General features: G+C 48.0%; 1 protein-coding gene across 5 annotated transcripts in view; it reads left to right on the top strand.

Moving 5' to 3' along the window:
• NRF1 (nuclear respiratory factor 1) overlaps window positions 1-18,871 on the top strand; it is a 79,967-nt gene that overhangs the window by 17,476 nt on the left and 43,620 nt on the right. For all 5 annotated transcript variants that reach the window (XM_081210237.1, XM_081210234.1, XM_081210236.1 and 2 more), the window contains exons 3-5: window positions 2,597-2,711; window positions 12,903-13,029; window positions 16,062-16,202. In XM_081210237.1, coding sequence (XP_081066363.1) covers window positions 2,597-2,711; window positions 12,903-13,029; window positions 16,062-16,202 — 383 coding nt within the window. The remainder of the gene's footprint in view (window positions 1-2,596; window positions 2,712-12,902; window positions 13,030-16,061; window positions 16,203-18,871) is intronic.

Consider the following 18,871-nt stretch of genomic DNA (forward strand, 5'->3'; position numbering starts at 1 on the left):
TTCTTCCAGTTCCTTAGGCATGTAACATGCATGAAAAACAAAAAAACCCCCTCTTGATTCACAAAGAGCGCTGCACCCTTAGAAAATACTCTGCCCCTGTTCATTTTTTCGATTTTTAGATTATGTTCTGATAACCACCCGCAATCTATTTACGTATCCCTGGGTGCGAGCGTCACTTCTGGAACCTGGTGGACAAGACTGGTGCAAAAGGGAAGGGCTTTTTCTATCGGGGTTGATTTTTCACAAGGGTCAACTGAATAGTTTGGGCAGTTTAAGTGCATCTAGCTATTTTAAGGTGGCGCTGTGGTCTAAACCACAGAGCCTAGGGCTTGCCGATCAGAAGGTCGGCGGTTCGAATTCCCGCGACGGGGTGAGCTCCCGTTGCTCGGTCCCTGCTCCTGCCAACCTAGCAGTTTGAAAGCCTGTCAAAGTACAAGTAGATAAATAGGTACCGCTCCGGTGGGAAGGTAAACCCACAGCACCACCCGCATCCCCCTGGAAGAAGGTCCAGGGTTATAAAGACTAGGACTTGCCGCCTGAGAAACAGTTTCTACCCAAATGCGATTTTGGTTTTAAACGCTGCGTAAGGTAGTCTCTTTGGGAGTATATTGTATTTAATTATGGGGTATCAGAGTTTTTAGGGGCTAACCAGGCTGGGATAGCGGGCTTGTGGGGTTTTGAATGTCTGATGCAGATTTTTTCAGTTTCGTTGTTCTATATGGGACAATGACAATAAAGATTATCGTATCATATCGTATGGTGCCTTTTGACTATACAACGATCTGCATATAGTGGACGAATTCTCTCTTAGTATATTGAATAAACAGCATGTTAAACTGAGCAAAAAGATCTCTTCACCCCTCCCCTCAAAAGCTCTGATTAGTGAAGGATTAAGAAGAAGGAGCAATGCAATTTATTTCAAAACAATCGTACATTTGAGCAAAGGACTAATGCAGGCACACACACTTTCGTGATTTGACCGGTCCATGCCTTGCTGGCAGAACTGCCCTGGAATCTTGTCTTTAAAAACCAGTCCCGGGAATGGGAACCCTTTCTCCACTCATCTTGATTTTGGGGGACATTTTACACACGTCCTCAAGCCAGATTTTCTAGTGTGAAGCTGCAACCAGCAGAGGGCAGTACAGCAATTGCAACTGACAATGTTTCTTTCTCATCTGATATCTCCATGTTAGGGTTCTAACTTCATAAGGGTTCTAAATCCATCCTGTTTACGATGAATAATAACCTGTAGGGTGATTTTGGGAACATATGCATGGAGAAAGATGCTGCGTGAAATAATTGCTATTGAAATTATATCCGGAAGGATAGTTGTATTAGTCTAATGGTGCTGTTTATTTATTTAAAGAATTTATACTCCACTCTTTAGCCAAAAAGGTTCTCAGAGTGGCTTACGGAAATGAGACAGTCCCCACCTTCATATCACAACCTAAAAGAGCACGACACGTGAGGAAAAAGGAGTGGGAGGGAAGAGGGAAAAGCAAGCTGAATCACACATTCATAAAGTTGCAGCCAACTTTAAAGACCAACAAATATATCATAGAATAGAATCATAGAATCATAGAGTTGGAAGAGACCCCAAGGGCCATCGAGTCCAACCCCCTGCCAAGCAGGAAACACCATCAGAGCACTCCTGACATATGGTTGTCAAGCCTCTGCTTAAAGACCTCCAAAGTAGGAGACTCCACCACACTCCTTGGCAGCAAATTCCACTGTCAAACAGCTCTTACTGTCAGGAAGTTCTTCCTAATGTTTAGGTGGAATCTTCTTTCTTGTAGTTTGGATCCATTGCTCCGTGTCCGCTTCTCTGGAGCAGCAGAAAACAACCTTTCTCCCTCCTCTATGTGACATCCTTTTATATATTTGAACATGGCTATCATATCACCCCTTAACCTCCTCTTCTCCAGGCTAAACATGCCCAGCTCCCTTAGCCGTTCCTCATAAGGCATCGTTTCCAGGCCTTTGACCATTTTGGTTGCCCTCCTCTGGACACGTTCCAGTTTGTCAGTGTCCTTCTTGAACTGTGGTGCCCAGAACTGGACACAGTACTCCAGGTGAGGTCTGACCAGAGCAGAATATCATCGTCATTGTTTAATTAACTTACAAATTGCCTTTCACGTGAGGCAATTTGCAGATATACCATAAGCTCAGCTAAAATATAGTTTTGAAAACAATACAAAAATCCAACTATAGTTTTAGAAACAATACGAAAGATTCTCCAGTTGTTTTTGGAAAACACAGATGGGGGCACCTGTCATATCTCAGAAGTGATCCTGTTTCCCTGAGCAAGCGACCCTGAAGCCCTTGCTCTGAGTTATTGTGGAGCAGGCTTCTGATGCCTTGGAAGGAGAAACTGTACGGGGTCTTATATGTTGGTACCTTAGGGCGCATTGCAGCAGTCCCACCTTGAAGTTACCAGTGCATAACTATGTCATAAACGTCCATGGATTTGTTCAGCTTTTCTTAACTTCTCAGCTATTCTGTGGCATCTCATCATTAGCTTGCTGTAGCATTTATGGCCTATAGTGTCTTCGGCCTGTGGCCCACCGAATATTCAAAACCCATCTCTCGTCCGCAGGCCCTGTGGGAATGGCCGCTGCCGCTGCCGTGGCGACGGGCAAGAAAAGGAAACGCCCTCACGTCTTTGAGTCCAATCCGTCAATCCGCAAGAGGCAGCAGACGCGTTTGTTACGGTAAGAGCGTCTGAACGCAAAAAACTGCCTTACACTGGCCAGGCATTGTCTCCTCCAACTGGGAGCAGTTCTCCAAGGTTTGGGGGCAGAGAGGGGTCTTTGTCAGCCCTGCTACCCAAGAGAAGAGTCTCACGCTCTACCCAAGTGAGCAATGTAGCCCTAGGTAGTCCAAGTCAGTGGTCATCTCTGCCCCCTTGCGGGAGTGAATGCTACAGTTTCACTCTATGCTGTCTTGAAGAAGAGATCTCTTTTGTGTATATCAGGTGCTCAGGGTCAAGCGCTTGACAAGACCCAACTCCCCATGACTTAACAGGATGGCAGGCAGCCAGGGACAAATGGCCTCAATATACAGTGGAAGAGTCTCGTGGTTTCCTTCAAAAGCAGTTTGTCCAGGCTTGCAGCAGGTAGAGGCATGGGATCGGTTCTCTGAAGTCCTGTTTCCCAGGACCAGGAGAATTTAGGCTTGGAAGTATCCTTGCACTTCCCTCCACCTGCCTGCGATTCCAGCAGTGTAGAGCGTTGGGAATCAGTGACCCGTGGTCTGAGCCCCGTAGTGCCCAGTGCTCCACAGCCATCTTTCAGTCTCCAAGTTTCAGGACGAAAGGTGTGATTTCTCCCTCCCTCCCGCCTCCACCAGCAGGATAAAGTCCTGGAACCTCCAGGGTCACCATCTGAGCCAGATTGATGAATGAGTGACCCATCGTACGTCCTTCTTCCCCATACCTATAGAGCCATGGATGGGGAACCTGTCTCCCTCCAGATTTTGCTGGACTATAATTCCCACCTACTCCCCTGACCATTGGCTGTGCTAGGAGGGGGGGTCTGATGGCAGCTGGGGTTGTTGAACTTCTGGGTGGGGCACAGTTTCCCTAGAGGCTGTTAATGTTGTATTTTAATCTTGTTTTTAAGTTGTATTTCCATCAATTTGTTTTTATATCGGGCGTTAGCCACCCTGAGCCCGGTCTTGGCTGGGGAGCGTGGGGTATAAATAATATTTTTTTTTTTAAAAAAAATTATTATTATTAGAGTAGTCATCTCCAGGTAAACCACATGCTGTAGCCAAGGTTTGTTCCGTGACTTGCCACTTGTCTGTAGCAGACAAAGCACACGCCTGGGCTCATGTGCAACATGCTAATCCAAACCATGGCATAGCTCATAGCAGCACATCGCCAGCAGGACCAGAGGACGAGTAAAGCAGCCGCCATTTCCTCCCTGGGAGTCTGCACACTCGTGATAAGCCTTGAATTGGCTTTGTGTCATGTGCAAACCGGGCCACTGTGACTTGCTTCGTTCACCCCATGTTGGCCTTAGCATTTAATTTCCTGGTATCTATCTGCCCATGACAGCAGTCATGAAACTAAAAGACGCCTGCTTCTTGGGAGAAAAGCAATGGCAAAGCTAGACAGCATCTTAAAAAGCAGAGACATCACCTTGCCAACAAAGGTCCGTATAGTTCAAGCTATGGTTTTCCCAGTAGTGAAGCATGGAAGTGAGAGTTGGACCATAAAGAAGGCTGATCGCCGAAGAATGGATGCTTTTGAATTCTGGTGCTGGAGGAGACTCTTGAGAGTCCCATGGACTGCAAGAAGATCAAACCTATCCATTCTGAAGGAAATCAGCCCTGAGTGCTCACTGGAAGGACAGATCCTGAAGCTGAGGCTCCAAGACTTTGGCCACCTCATGAGAAGAGAAGACTCCCTGGAAAAGACCCTGATGTTGGGAAAGATGGAGGGCACAAGGAGAAGGGGACGACAGAGGGCGAGATGGTGGGACAGTGTTCTCGAAGCTACCAGCATGAGTTTGACCAAACTGCGGGAGGCAGTGGAAGACAGGAGTGCCTGGCGTGCTCTGGGCCAGGGGGTCACGAAGAGGCGGACACGGCAAAACAACTAAACAACAACAACAGCAATCTGCTCATGTGCCATAGGCCCAGTGGCAGAGGAAGCTGCTAGGGTGCCTGGGGTGGCGCGCCCATAGGGCTCACCATGGGGCCTCCAGAGTCTTCCTGCCTCCTCCCACTCAGCTGCCCTACAGCTTGGGGGGAGGCAGCAGGCGGACCATTTGGGCAGCACAGACCCTGTGCGTGCTCAAGCCACTGTGTCTCCCAGAAGAGACGTGTGGCTTGGGTACACTGCAGGCCCTGCGGTGAGTGCCGCCCGGCATTTTGTCACCCTCCTCGGTGGTGACACCTGGGGCGGCCCGTCCCTACCGCACCCCCTTCTTCTGCCCCTTCATAGGTCTCTTCTCAAAAGGCCTGTCTGGAAGTGCATGCAAAATGGGGTTGCAGAGTCAGGCCTTCACAAAAGAGGAGGAATGTCTTGCTCTTAGTGACTCTGGCGTCCTCTCAGCCTCGCCTGTGCATATCCTTGAGAGTTCCTTCAGGGATGCTGCAAAGCGTGGCACACAGCCAGAACTTTCCAAATTGGGGCCCGGGAGAAAAGCTCGATCTGTAAGATCTTTCTTCTCCTGCCACTTTCCTGAAAATGGCTTCGGGTAAAACACTGCCGAAGAGTGAGATGAGCACAGCCAGAAAAGTCTTGGCATTCAACTTAGTGGGAATTGTGCACCCCTGAAATTTCAAACCGTTGTGAATGCCGTTATGGTTGCACTCCCCTTCGATAGTTGCATGTCAACGCGTCTTCCGGAGCTGGAAGTCGCAAGGTGATGACCCAGTCACTCTCGGGTCTGTGGGATGATGCAAATGACAGCCTCTCTAGGAATGCGCATTGCAGCGTCTCAAAGAAGAAAGAAGTTAGCTGCTAGTTGAGAACGCTTCTGTTCCCATGAAAGGCTCTCTTCCTCTAGGGGCACTCTGATGCAACGTTCAGCTGAGCAGATTCATTTCCCTCGGCCTGCTGTTGCAATGTGTTGCCGAGTCTTGCTCAACGCGGCTTGGTGCCGGTGGGATTATTCCAGCAGGTTTGCAGTCCCAGGGCTTCTTTCCTCCCTTGTGGAACATGCATAAAAGTTTTTGGGCAAAATTTGAATGTCCCTCCCCACCACCACCACCATTTAAAAGAGTTTTCTTCCAATTTGCTCTTCGTTTCATCAGACAATAGGTCGCAGAACTTTGTTCTTTCTGATAGGGCTGGACTGCTCAGGGTGGGGGAAACCTTGCTCAAAATAATAATAATAATAATAATAATAATAATAATAATAATAATAATAATAATAATAATATTTTCCCCACCCATCTGGCTGAGTTTCCCCAGCCACTCTGGGCGGCTCCCAGTCGAGTGTTAAAAACAATACAGCAATACAATTCAAATCTAGGGGAGTGGCATAGATTTGCAATTCCAGTGACCGCAGCCTAAAAACTGGCTGTTCCCTGAATGAGAGCTCCCACCCCATGGATTGACTTGCTGTGATTGGTTAGAGCGTGGTGCTGATAACCCCAAGGTTGCAGGTTCAATCCCTGTAAGGGACAGCTGCGTATTCCTGCATTGCAGGGGGTTGAACTAGATGATTCTCAGGGTCCCTTTCTACTCTTACGATTCTATATCCTGCAGAATGTTTGTGAATGCTGACACTGCTAAGAGGAAAGGCAGTCACAGGAGGCAGAAAAATCAGTACAACTGATGCAGTGGAAGTGAAAGGTTCGACTGAAGGAGAAGTAGGGGAGTCTTAATGAAATCTATAATCCGCACCCCCAACTACTGCTTGTTGTTGTTGTTGTTTAGTCGTTTAGCCGTGTCCGACTCTTCGTCACCCCCTGGACCAGAGCACACCAGGCCTTCCTGTCTTCCACTGCCTCCCACAGTTTGGTCAAACTCATGCTGGTCGCTTCGAGAACACTGTCCCACCATCTCGTCCTCTGTCGTCCCCTTCTCCTTGTGCCCTCCATCTTTCCCAACATCAGGGTCTTCCAGGGACTTCCAGGGAGTCTTCTCTTCTCATGAGGTGGCCAAAGTATTGGAGCCTCAGCTTCAGGATCTGTCCTTCCAGTGAGCTTTCAGGGCTGATTTCCTTAAGAATGGATAGGTTTGATCATCTTGCAGTCTATGGGACTCTCAAGAGTCTCCTCCAGGACCATAATTCAAAGCATCAATTCTTCGGCAATCGGCCTTCTTGATGGTCCAGCTCTCACTTCATGGATCACTGCCTTGCCGTGGCAAAGGGGCTTGAATAACTCAGAGAAGCTATGAGCTATGCCGTGCAGGGCCACCCAGGATGGACAGGTCATAGTGGAGAGTTTTGACCAAACGTGATCCACCTGGAGCAGGAACCGGCAAACCACTCCAGTATCCCTGCCAAGAAAACTCCATGGACAAAGACAACTCCTGCCAATTTTAGCCAAATTGTGACTCTCCCTGTGGTCTCCTTAAATTTTTTTTTTAAAAAAAATAGTTAATTGCTAAGGGGGCTAGAAGCTGTCTGTGTCTGCCCTCCTTTAATTTTAGCTCTGGAAGAAAATGGTCACATAGACTAGGGGCAGGAAGTGTGTGCATGGAGGCGAGGGAATAAGAGGGGCTTGAGGGCCATAGCGGCTGAGGCAGGGGTCAGCAAACTTTTTCAGCAGGGGGCCGGTCCGCTGTCCCTCAGACCTTGTGGGGGCCGGACTATATTATGAAAAAGGAAAAAAAAGGAACACATTCCTATGTCCCACAAATAACCCAGAGATGCATTTTAAATAAAGGACACATTCTACTCATGTAAAAACACACTGATTCCCGGACTGTCTGCGGGCAGGATTGAGAAGGCGATTTGGCTGCATCTGGCCCCCGGGCCTTAGTTTGCCTACACCTGGGCTGACATCAGCAGGTTAAAGACCTAGAGGGAGATGGGGAAAGACTCATATGGGGCCAAAGAAGAGGAAGGGCTGTTGATGAGAAGATGGGATGCAGAGGGTTTAATTTTTTTTTTATGCAGCCAAGTTTGAAATGCCAAGTCTCCATACTTCCAAAACTAGATCATTTTATGCTTTATTCTTAATACGGGTGTCTCTCTCTCTCTCTCCCTCTCTCTCTGTTGTGTTAAGCAATTTCAAAAAATATTTTTGTTACTTAAGTGAGATGGGAGAGCAGCAAAATGCAAGGATAAGGCTGTCAGTGTCTAGTAGCCACGATGACTATGCAATGTTTCTGAATCCCAGTTGCTGGAAACCATTTTAGGAATTCCCCCCCCCCCCATCCAGGGAAGCAAAAGGAAGAGATTTGGTTTGTACCATGTGGCCACCGTTCAGGTCTGTTGAGAGGACCAGTGCCAATTTGTATATGCGGATTTGCATACAAGTTGCTCTTTTCATGATTTGCACCCTGATTTGCATGCGCGTGATGGGGCCTGGCCATGGCTTGTGGGTACACGTCGGCTTTCCGTGTTCCTGCAACACACCAAAAATCAGTTTACATAATCGGCTGTCCTCAGATAGCGAGGGCTAACCTCAGATTCACTGTGCACATTTGCAAGGTTGAAGAGACGTAGAAGAGATTCAGCAACCTCTGGCAAGATCTGGAGCTCTTGCACCCCCAGATTAATGCTCCTGGGTTAAACCACAGAGCCTAGGACTTGCCGATCAGAAGGTCGGCGGTTCGAATCCCCACGACAGGGTGAGCTCCCGTTGCTCAGTCCCTGCTCCTGCCAACCTAGCCGTTCGAAAGCACGTCAAAGTGCAAGTAGATAAATAGGCACCACTCCGGCGGGAAGGTAAACGGCGTCTCCATGCGCTGCTCTGGTTCGCCAGAAGTGGCTTAGTCATGTTGGCCACATGACCCGGAAGCTGTATGTCAGCTCCCTTGGCCAGTAAAGCGAGATGAGCGTCACAACCCCAGAGTCAGCCACGACTGGACCTAATGGTCAGGGGTCCCTTTACATTTACCTTTACCTTTAAGCAAGAATGAGATGGCACTCTCTTGGGTGTGTGCCTCATATTCTGCTGCAGAAACATGGCAATTTAGAAAGTGGTGCATTTATTATAGCCCTGGGGATATAATAATAAATTATTTGTACCCGCCCATCTGACTGGTTGCCCTAGCCACTCTGGGCAGCTTCCAACATATAAAAACTGTAATAAAACCTTAAACCTTAAGAAGCTTCCCTGAACAGGGCTGCCTTCAGATGTCTTCCAAAAGTTGTATAGTTACTCATCTCCTTGACATCTGATAGGAGGGTGTTCCACAGGGAGGGAGCCGCTACTACTACTACTAATAATAATAATAATAAATATTTTATTTATACCCTGCCCTTCCCGGTTCAGAAAACCGGGCTCAGGGCGGCTAACAACAAATTTAAAACACTTAATTGAGGCAACAAAAAACAGCATAAAATACAGTATAAAACGTGAATCACAATAAATTCAGAATTCAGAAATCAATTTAGGGGGAAAATCCATCCAATAAACATTGGATGATGACCATGGCTAGCTGGCTAAATTAGTCCTATTTGGGCCAGTGAGGAGACCAGGGGAGAATTAGCTGTGGGATCCCAGAGCGGGTAATCTTCATAAAAAGGGGAAGGGGAGGGAAGGAAGGGGAATAAAAGATCAGACTAAGTTCAGATTGAAAGCTAAGCGGAATAGCTCTGTGTTACAGGCCCTGCGGAAGGAAGTTAAATCAGGACAGAGCATTCCACCAGGTCGGAGCCATCACTGAGAAGGCCCTGGCCCTGGTGGAGGATAGTCTGACTTCCTTAGGGCCCGGGACCTCTAAACCATGGTTATTCATTGACCTTAAGACCCTGTAGCTTCACTTCTCTCAGTGAGGGAACCACCAGAAGGCCCTCAGTGCTGAATCTAGCAATAGGCTCCTGTCTGAAATTCTGGAGAAACTTCTGCCAGTCAGTGTAGATGGTACCGAAGTAGATGGACCAATAGTATGACTCTGCATTAGGCATCTTCCTGTGTCCCACTGCAGGCTATTCCCTCACAGTTTTTTTAATACACACTACTGTATGTGGGTGGCGCTGTGGGTTAAACCACAGAGCCTAGGACTTGCCAATCGGAAGGTCGGCTATTCGAATCCCCGCAACGGGGTGAGCTCCCGTTGCTCGGTCCCTGCTCCTGCCAACTTAGGAGTTTGAAAGCACATTAAAGTGCAAGTAGATAAATAGGTACCGCTCCAGTGGGAAGGTAAATGGCGTTTCCGTGCGCTGCTCTGGTTCGCCAGAAGTGGCTTAGTCATGCTGGCCACATGACCTGGAAGCTGTACACCGGCTCCCTCCGCCAGTAAGATGAGTGAGATGAGCGCCACAACCCCAGAGTCGGCCACGACTGGACCTAATGGTCACCCCTTTGCCCTTTACTGTATCTTTAATTTGTGCAGCAGACCTGTGAGATAAGCCGAGCTAGTCTATTACTCCCCGTATTTTGGAGGTAGAGACTGAGGCCGTGGGATAGGAGATTGCCTGAGACCACTGTGTGAGTTCATGGCAGAGCCAGGACTTGAACTCGGCAGCTTGTGTCTCTCCTAGACCCTGCGCTGCCCTAACTCTCTTCTCACAGAACACTCAAAGGGAAACACCTGGGCGTACCTGAGAGTTCCTTGTTTGTACAGAGAGGGGTGCTTTTTGCATGATGGTGATCCTAGCACTATAAACAAGCTTTTGCAGCTTTATTTCCTCGTATCTCCCTTTAAGCATTCTTTTGAGCAGGGAGACGTGTTTCCCCCGGGGAATTTGAAGCAGGTTTCCGTCCTCTTGTGCCCTGGCCATTTTATCCTCAAAACAGCCCTATGTATGAGGTAGTTTAACCTGAAATACAGTGAGCAGCCCAAGGTTATCCTGTAAGCATGGTGACTGGATATTTTGTTTGCTCGTTTCATGAAGTTTACATAGATAAAAACAAACAGAAACCTCAAAGTGCTTTGCAAAAGGAATTAAACAATAAGATGAATAGTAAAAACAAAACATTCAAAAAATTTAAACCAGCAATAAACGAAAAACACATCCGCATTCTATAAATCTGGGTAAAAAAAAATGTTTTTTAGCCGGTGCTGGAAAGAGTACAGTGAAAGTGCCTGCCTGATATCAATATAGATGATATTATTATTATTATTATTATTATTATTATTATTATTATTATTAAGCATTTTTCATCTACAGAAAAAGGTGATACATCAGAACCCACTCCCATCACTGGGTTGTGCTAGTCATATTCAGAGTGGACCAATTCTGAATGGACAGACCTGGCTAACTAAGGTTCATTGACATGGATTGGTCTACCCAGAAGAGAATTTAGCTGGATGCGACCCAGCCTATTTGCATGCAACCAAATAGGTCACAAATCCTGCCACTGAAGCAAATCCTTCATTTAATTTGTAAGATAAATTACATTATTCGTTGCTGCCTTTCAAAACCTCGTAAACCCATATTGGTGTTGCTCCCCTCCACTCCAAGAAAGAGCGAGTTCTTTACACCATATTCAACAGAAGCTGACCAATTTGCCATAAACTTGTCCAGCTTGTTGTCCCTTATCTCTAGTTCTGACAAAATGAGTCAGCTTAGCTGTTAAGGGGAGCTCCCACATTGACTCCTGTCTCCCGCAGTTGGGTCAAACTCATGCTGGTAGCTTCAAGAACACTGTCCCACCATCTCGTCCTCTGTCGTCCCCTTCTCCTTGTGCCCTCCATCTTTCCCAACATCAGGGTCTTTTCCAGGGAGTCTTCTCTTCTCCTGAGGTGGCCAAAGTCTTGGAGCCTCAGCTTCAGGATCTGTCCTTCCAGTGAGCACTCAGGGCTGATTTCCTTCAGAATGGAGAGGTTGGATCTTCTTGCAGTCCATGGGACTCTCAAGAGTCTCCTCCAGCACCAGAATTCAAAAGTATCCATTCTTCGGCAATCAGCCTTCTTGATGGTCCAGCTCTCACTTCCATACATCACTACTGGGAAAACCAGAGCTTGAACTATACGGGCCTTTGTTGGCAAGGTGATGTCTCTGCTTTTTAAGATGCTGTCTAGGTTTGTCATTGCTTTTCTCCCAAGAAGCAGGCGTCTTTTAATTTCATGACTGCTGTCACCATCTGCAGTGATCATGGAGCCCAAGAAAGTAAAATCTCTCACTGCCTCCATTTCTTCCACTTCTAATTGCCAAGGAGGTGGTGGGCCCAGTGGCCATGATCGTTTTTTTGATGTTGAGCTTCAGACCATATTTTGCGCTCTCCTCTTTCACCCTCATTAAAAGGATCTTTAATTCCTCCTCACTTTCTGCCATCAAGGTTGTGTCATCTGCATATCTGAGGTTGTTGATATTTCTTCCGGCGATCTTAATTCCGGCTTGGGATTCATCCAGCCCAGCCTTTCGCATGATGAATTCTGCATATAAGTTAAATAAGCAGGGAGACAATATACAGCCTTGTTTTTAAGATAGGATTAGACAGATTCACGGAGGAGGAGAGGGCTATCGATGGCTCCTAGCGAGAATGGCTCTTTTCTGCCTCCGCAGCAATGCTTCTGAATACCAGTTGCTGGAAACCACAAGAGGAGAGAGGCTTCTTTTGCTTTCGTTTCCCCACTGGCATCTGGCTGGTCACTGTCAGAACCGGGTGCTGGACTAGATGGGACATTGGCCCTTCCTATGTTCTTATTTATTAATTAATTAAAGATTTTCTTGATTTACAAAAGTGTTTGCAACCTCTCTCTCTCATATTATTCCTCCCCCCCCCCCCCCAATGTAACATTTTCACAAATCAGTTTCATTTGTTGAGACATTAGGAAGAAAAGGGGGAAAGAGGTTGGGGGGGGAGATGGGGGGGGTCGGGTGGTGATGTTTCTATTTTACTTAATATATGTGGGGTTTGGTGTCAGCGTTGCTTGTGCAGGTTCTTTGCTGTTCACTTGTGTTTCTTTGGTGGTGAGGGAGGTTGGGGTTGGCCTAGGGTGCGGTTGTTCATTTGTGGTTGGCTGTGGTGGTCTATGTTTTCGTGTGTGAGTGGGGTGGGTGGGTGTTTTGGGTCAGGTTAGCCATATTGACTTGTATGCTGCTGGTGGGTTATTGCCATTGTCTTGTTGGGCTGTGTATGTGATAAAGGGGAGCCATACTGGGGTAAAGGCGTCTTCTTCTATTTGTCCCCGTGTCAGTTTCAGTTTATTGGTTAATTTTCCTAGTAGGGCTGTTTCCCATACTATTTGATACCATTGGTCCATGCTTACTCCTGACAGGTCTCTCCAGTGTCTGGCTATGATGCTCTTCCTATGTTCTTATGTATAGTGAAATGTCTTTAAGGGGAAATTAACGTCTTTTCTTTTTGGCCCACTGAAACAGGAAGCTTCGTGCCACGCTGGACGAATACACCACTCGCGTCGGACAGCAGGCCATCGTCCTCTGCATCTCGCCCTCCAAACCCAACCCAGTTTTTAAAGTGTTCGGTGCAGCACCGCTAGAGAACGTGGTAAGGCTTCGAAGTCCCATGCATGATCTGCTCCTGGGGTTCTTACTTATTTTTACTTACATACAGTCATACCTCGGGTTGCGAACTCTGCGGGTTGCACATTTTCTGGTTATGGACGCGCCGAACCCGGAAGTACCGGAACAGGTTACTTCTGGGTTTCGGCGCATGCGCAGAAGCACCAAATTGCATCACGCACGTGTGTAGATGTGGCACTGTGGGTTGTGAATGCTGGGGGTTGCGAACGTGCCTCCTGCAAAGATCACGTTCGCAACCCGAGGTTCCACTGTACATCATTCTGAGATGCTTAATTGCTGCTTAATTACGTTACTTAAAGGGACGAGGGTGGCGCTGTGGGTTAAACCACAGAGCCTAGGACTTGCTGATCAGAAGGTCGGTGGTTTGAATCCCCATTATGGAGTGAGCTCCCGTTGCTCAGTCCCTGCTCCTGCCAACCTAGCAGTACGAAAGCATGAAGTGCAAGTAGATAAATAGGTACTGCTCCGGCGGGAAGGTAAACGGCCTTTCCGTGCGCTGCTCTGGTTCGCCAGAAGCGGCTCAGCCATGCTGGCCACATGACCCGGAAGCTGTACACCGGCTCCCTCGGCCAGTAAAGCAAGATGAGCGCCACAACCCCAGAGTCGGTCACAACTGGACCTAATGGTCAGGGGTCCCTTTACCTTTACGTTCCTAAAATGTGAGGAGATTAGTGGTAATACCGTTGTTTAGCTTTGAATGAGGAATTAGTATTCCCACACCCCCCCAGTGGTTCGTTTTTTGTTGGATTATGGCGGCTCACAGAACTGTAGAGTCAGAAGGGACCCCGAGGGTCATCTAGTCCAACCCCCTGCTGCATTGCAGGAATCTCCGCTAAAGCATCCATGACAGAGGGCCACCCAACTTCTGTTAGAAACCTCCAAGGAAGGAGAGTCCCAAGACCTCTCCTGGGAATTGCAACTCATGTCAGTTGCCCACTTGAGACAGCTGAAAATTACCAAGGCCCACAGAAAGGCAGAGCAGGGGCAGAGCCAGTCATCAGATGGAAGCAGACTTTGGCATAACCAAGAGGCAGTTACCAACGTCAGTTTCTGCTGGTATCTAAACCATCTTTCGAAATTGCTAAATTCTTTGCCGCAGCAAACCAGCCATTGGTAAACTGGTATCGCTTCGTCTAGTCCCTTTGTCACATTTGGAACTTACCCAGCAATGAAATACTTACCAAATGTGGTACTTCAGTTTCGTTGAATTGATTAAACCAAAATAGTTTTAATTGGGTTTTGAATAAAAGTGCAATTAATAGTTGCTGTTTTGATTGTTATTGCGCTATTATGTTCCTAAGTGGGCCGTGCAGACCATTATTCTGAATAATGACTTTTTATAGGAGAGTGAAGGGGGTGCTGGGGGTGAGTTTATGGAACCAAGGGGGGCGGTGGGCCAAAAAAGTTTGGGAACCACTGGGCTCCATCGTTCCTGACTCAGCTCCTAGAGTCCTAGTTAGAGGGGAAGAAGGACCATCAGCAAGATAAAAGATGAACAAGTGAACTAAAGAAGTGAACGAATCGTGGGCTGAGCCCAAAGATGCCTGAGAATGATCTCCTCGCCCTGCTTGCCTGGAGTTTTGGGCTGGGCAGCCATCAATATGCTGATGACACCCAACTCTATCTGCTGATGGATGGACATCCTGACTTGGCCCCAGACAGACTGATCAGATGTTTGGAAGCTGTGGCTGGATGGTTACATGGGAGCCCGTTGAACTTAAATCCTTTGAATACAGAGGTCCTCTGGCTGGGTTGGGAAGATATGGGATTGGGGGGGGGGCAACTCCCATCTCTTGAGGGGGCGCAATTAGTGCCAGCACCGTCCGTTAAGAGTTTGGGTGTAATCTTTGACACCTCCTTTTCCACGGAGGCGCAGATTGCAGCTATAACAAAGGCGGCATTTTTTCATCTCCGCCAAGCTAAGCAGTTGGCTCCTTACCTCTCTCGCCCTGACCACTGTGATCCATGCGACGGTCACCTCCAGACTGGATTATTGTAACTCGCTCTACGTGGGGCTGCCCTTGAGACTGACCCAGAAACTCCAGCGGGTGCAGAATGCTGCAGCGAGACTCCTTACGGGGTCCTCGCCGGAGGATCACATTCACCCAGTGCTATACCAGCTGCACTGGCTCCCGGTGGAGTACAGGATCAGGTTCAAGGTGCTGGGTTTAACCTTTAAAGCCCTATACGGCCTAGGACCCTCGTACCTACGGGACCGCCTCTCCTGGTATGTCCCACAGAGGAACTTACGGTCTTCAAACAAAAACATCTTGGAGGTCCCTGGCCACAGGGAGGTTAGGCTGGCCTCAGCCAGAGCCAGGACCTTTTCAGTACTGGCCCCGACCTGGTGGAACACTTTGTCACAAGAGACTAGGGCCCTGTGGGACTTGACATCTTTCCGCAGGGCCTGCAAGACAGAGCTGTTCCACCAGGCCTTTGGCCAAGGCACAGTCTGACCCCCTCCTTTGGCCATCCTCACAGAACTCTAGCCCAATGGTTGCCATTAATTTGATTTGAACTGATTTTATAATGAAATGATTTTAGAATGTTATATTATTTTACTGTTGTTAGCTGCTCTGAGCCCGGCTTTGGCTGGGGAGGGCGGGATATAGATAAAATTTCATTATTATTATTATTATGGTCTTCACTCTCAAGGGATGTAGACCTCCAGCAAGGGCTGGTTCAAAAGGGATCCGGAATAGACATGCCAGCAGCTGTTTGGGACAGTCCTACCCTGCCTCCAGACTTCTCTGGAAATCCTTTTAGTTCTCCTCTCGTTGGTGTTGCTCCGAGTTTCATCATCATCTTGCTCGAATGCCCTCCTGGTCTGCGGGCTTTGGGGCCAGTGGGTATTTTCATCTGGCAGCTGGGGCGTTGTTTGCTCTGCTGCGCAGTTCCACGAGGAAGGGGGCCGCACCCCCCCTCCTGTTACTTAGCAGCCTCTTCTCTCCTGTTGCTCTTCGCCTTGTTTACCTGAGCCCTTCCGATTCCCCACAGGTGCGCAAGTACAAGAGCATGATCCTGGAAGACCTGGAGTCCGCTCTGTTGGAACACGCACCTGCGCCGCAAGAGGTTAACTCCGAGCTGCCACCGCTTACCATCGACGGGATTCCGGTCTCTGTGGACAAGATGACCCAGGTAGGCAAGTAGAAAAGGTGGAAAAAGCCATCAAGGGGAGCTTTGGTTGTCTCCGACCTATTGATTTTTCCAGCGAAGAATCTCTGGTCTCAAAATCTCTCCCTCTTGCCTTCTCTGTTGCACACACAACTCCTCCGAGACACACTTAATTCTTTCTCTCCAGGGGGATGCTGCAGCGACTCTGCTAAACGGTACGAGATAAAGTGTTCCCATTGATGCTGCCTTTTCTACAAAGTGTGGGAGAATAACCAGAGCCAGAGGCAATATTTTTGTCAGCCCACCTGCCTGGGAACACCTGTTTGCCTTGCTCCTCCTTTGAGTAGCTCATCGGACACATGGCTTGCTCAGAACGCCCGTGAAGGATTGCAGAATCAAAGAATTGGAAGGGAACCTAAGGATTACCTGGTTCAACTCCGTGCAGTGCAGAAATCACTAAAGAATCCCAGACATGCCTCTCCCAAACTCTGTTTAAAAATCACCAGTGAAGGAGAATCCACCACCTTCTGGGTTTGCCTGTTCCACTGTTGAACAGCTCTTACCATAAGAAAGTTCTTCCCAATGTTTAGTCGTAATCTCCTTTCTTGTCATTTGAATCCATTGGTTTGGGTCCTCCCCCCGGGAGCAACAGGAAACAAGCTTGCCCCATCTTCCTTGTGACAGCCCTTCAGATATTTGAAGATGGCTGTCATGTCACCTCGTAGTGTTCTCTTCTCCAGGTTAAACATACCCGACTCCCTCAACCTTACGGTGTCCTCGCCGCAGGATCACATTCACCCAGTGCTATACCAGCTGCACTGGCTCCCGGTGGAGTACAGGATCAGGTTTAAGGTGCTGGGTTTAACCTTTAAAGCCCTATGCGGCCTAGGACCCTCGTACCTACGGGGCTGCCTCTCCTGGCATGTCCTATGGGGAGGACCTTACAGTCTTCAGACAAAAACATCTTGGAGGTCCCAGGCCACAGGGAGGTTAGGCTGGCCTCAACCAGAGCCAGGGCCTTTTCAGTACTAGCCCCGACTTGGTGGAACGCTCTGTCCCAAGAGACCAGGGCCCTGCGGGACTTGACATCTTTCTGTAGGGCCTGCAAGACAGAGCTGTTCCACCAGGCCTTTGGCCAAGGCACAGCCTGACTCCCTCCTTTGGTAATTCTTCACAGAACTCTAGCCCAATGGTTTCCATTAATTTGATTTTGAACTGATTTTAGAATGAATTGATTTTAGAATGCTGCGTTACTTTTATTGTTGTTAGCCGCTCCGAGCCCGGCTTCGGCTGGGGAGGGCGGGATATAAATTATTATTATTATTATTAACCATTCCTCAGAAGGCTTGCTTTCTAGAGCACTTTGGCAGAGCTTGTGACTTCTAAGTCGGAAGCACCCAGTTCAGTTCTTAGCATCTTCAGCGATAGGATGTTGCACAGGGCAACGCCGAAATTTAAATTGAGGCTTGAGGTGACCTTGTTTCCCTGTTTAGGGAAGTTTTTAATATTTAATGTTGTATTGTTTTTAACACTTGATTGGGAGCCACTCAGAGTGGCTGGGGAAACCCAGCCAGATGGGCGGGGTATAAATAATAATAATAATAATAATAATAATAATAATAATAATAATAATAATAATAAGGCCTTCAGCGCTGCACTTGGCTGAAATTCATTGGTCCATCCACCTAAGGCTTTTGGAAGCAAAAGGGCCTGTTGGGACATGGGTTCAAGCCCCACATGGGACAATAGATTCCTGCATTGCACGGTCTCCCTTCCAGCTCCAGGATTCTATGGCCAGGTGATGATCTCCACTCTTGTTATGGTGGCAATTAGAGAGGTCCTCATGCCTGAGCAGGCCGAGATGCAGGGCTCCCCGTTGATTGTCTCCCCGGTGGCTCCAGAGCCCTTAACAAGCGCTTGCAAGTGGCTTGAAACTCTCGGCTCTCGAGGACCGCTAATTAATCCATCTGGAAACGAGAAGCAGTTATTGCAAAGCCGCATGCTGCTGTTCTTGGACGCCGTGGCGAAGCTGTTATATTCTTGAGCTGTGGTCCTGATCTGCTCGCTGCATCTAGCTTGTCCTTCTTCCTTGTACTGGGTCCTGGCTCTAGTTTTCTTTGTGGTGGCTTTTGCTTTTTGGGGGGGACGGGACGGGACAAAACGTTTGCGAAACTGAGGCATCACCTTCAAAACGAAGCATGCAAATGAAGCAAGTTCATTCAAACCCAGCATGTTTGCATACATTTTAGTGGTTGGCATAATTTGAATCTGTGTTGTTGTTTTGGGGGTTTTTTTGCCCACAGCGTTAATAAAGCCTGGTGGTGTTTACATGGCACATCCTTGTGTAAGCGTGCCTCCTTTCAGATGGATGCTCCCTCATCCATCCTGTTCACTTTCGGTTGCTTAGATATGCTGCGGTCTCATCCCTGGGATATTTATATGTAATTGCTCTACGGTGCTATAGCGCCATTTGCATAGCTGCTGCGCACATTCATGGAACATACAGAGAGACCTCAGTGAAAACAGCCCATCTTTTATCTAATAACTATAGCAGGGAAGTCGGGGTGAGCCATCCCAATGCCATTCTGCAGCTGCTTCACACAATCGCCAAGGAGAGGTCCCTGCTCTCTGCATGGTGCTTGCAGTCTAAAATAGACGGTGGGGAAATAATAGAAGCCAAAGTGAATAATAAT

Source organism: Podarcis bocagei (genome assembly GCF_964188305.1).
Source record: "Podarcis bocagei genome assembly, chromosome: 10".
Classification (NCBI taxonomy): Eukaryota; Metazoa; Chordata; class Lepidosauria; order Squamata; family Lacertidae; genus Podarcis; species Podarcis bocagei.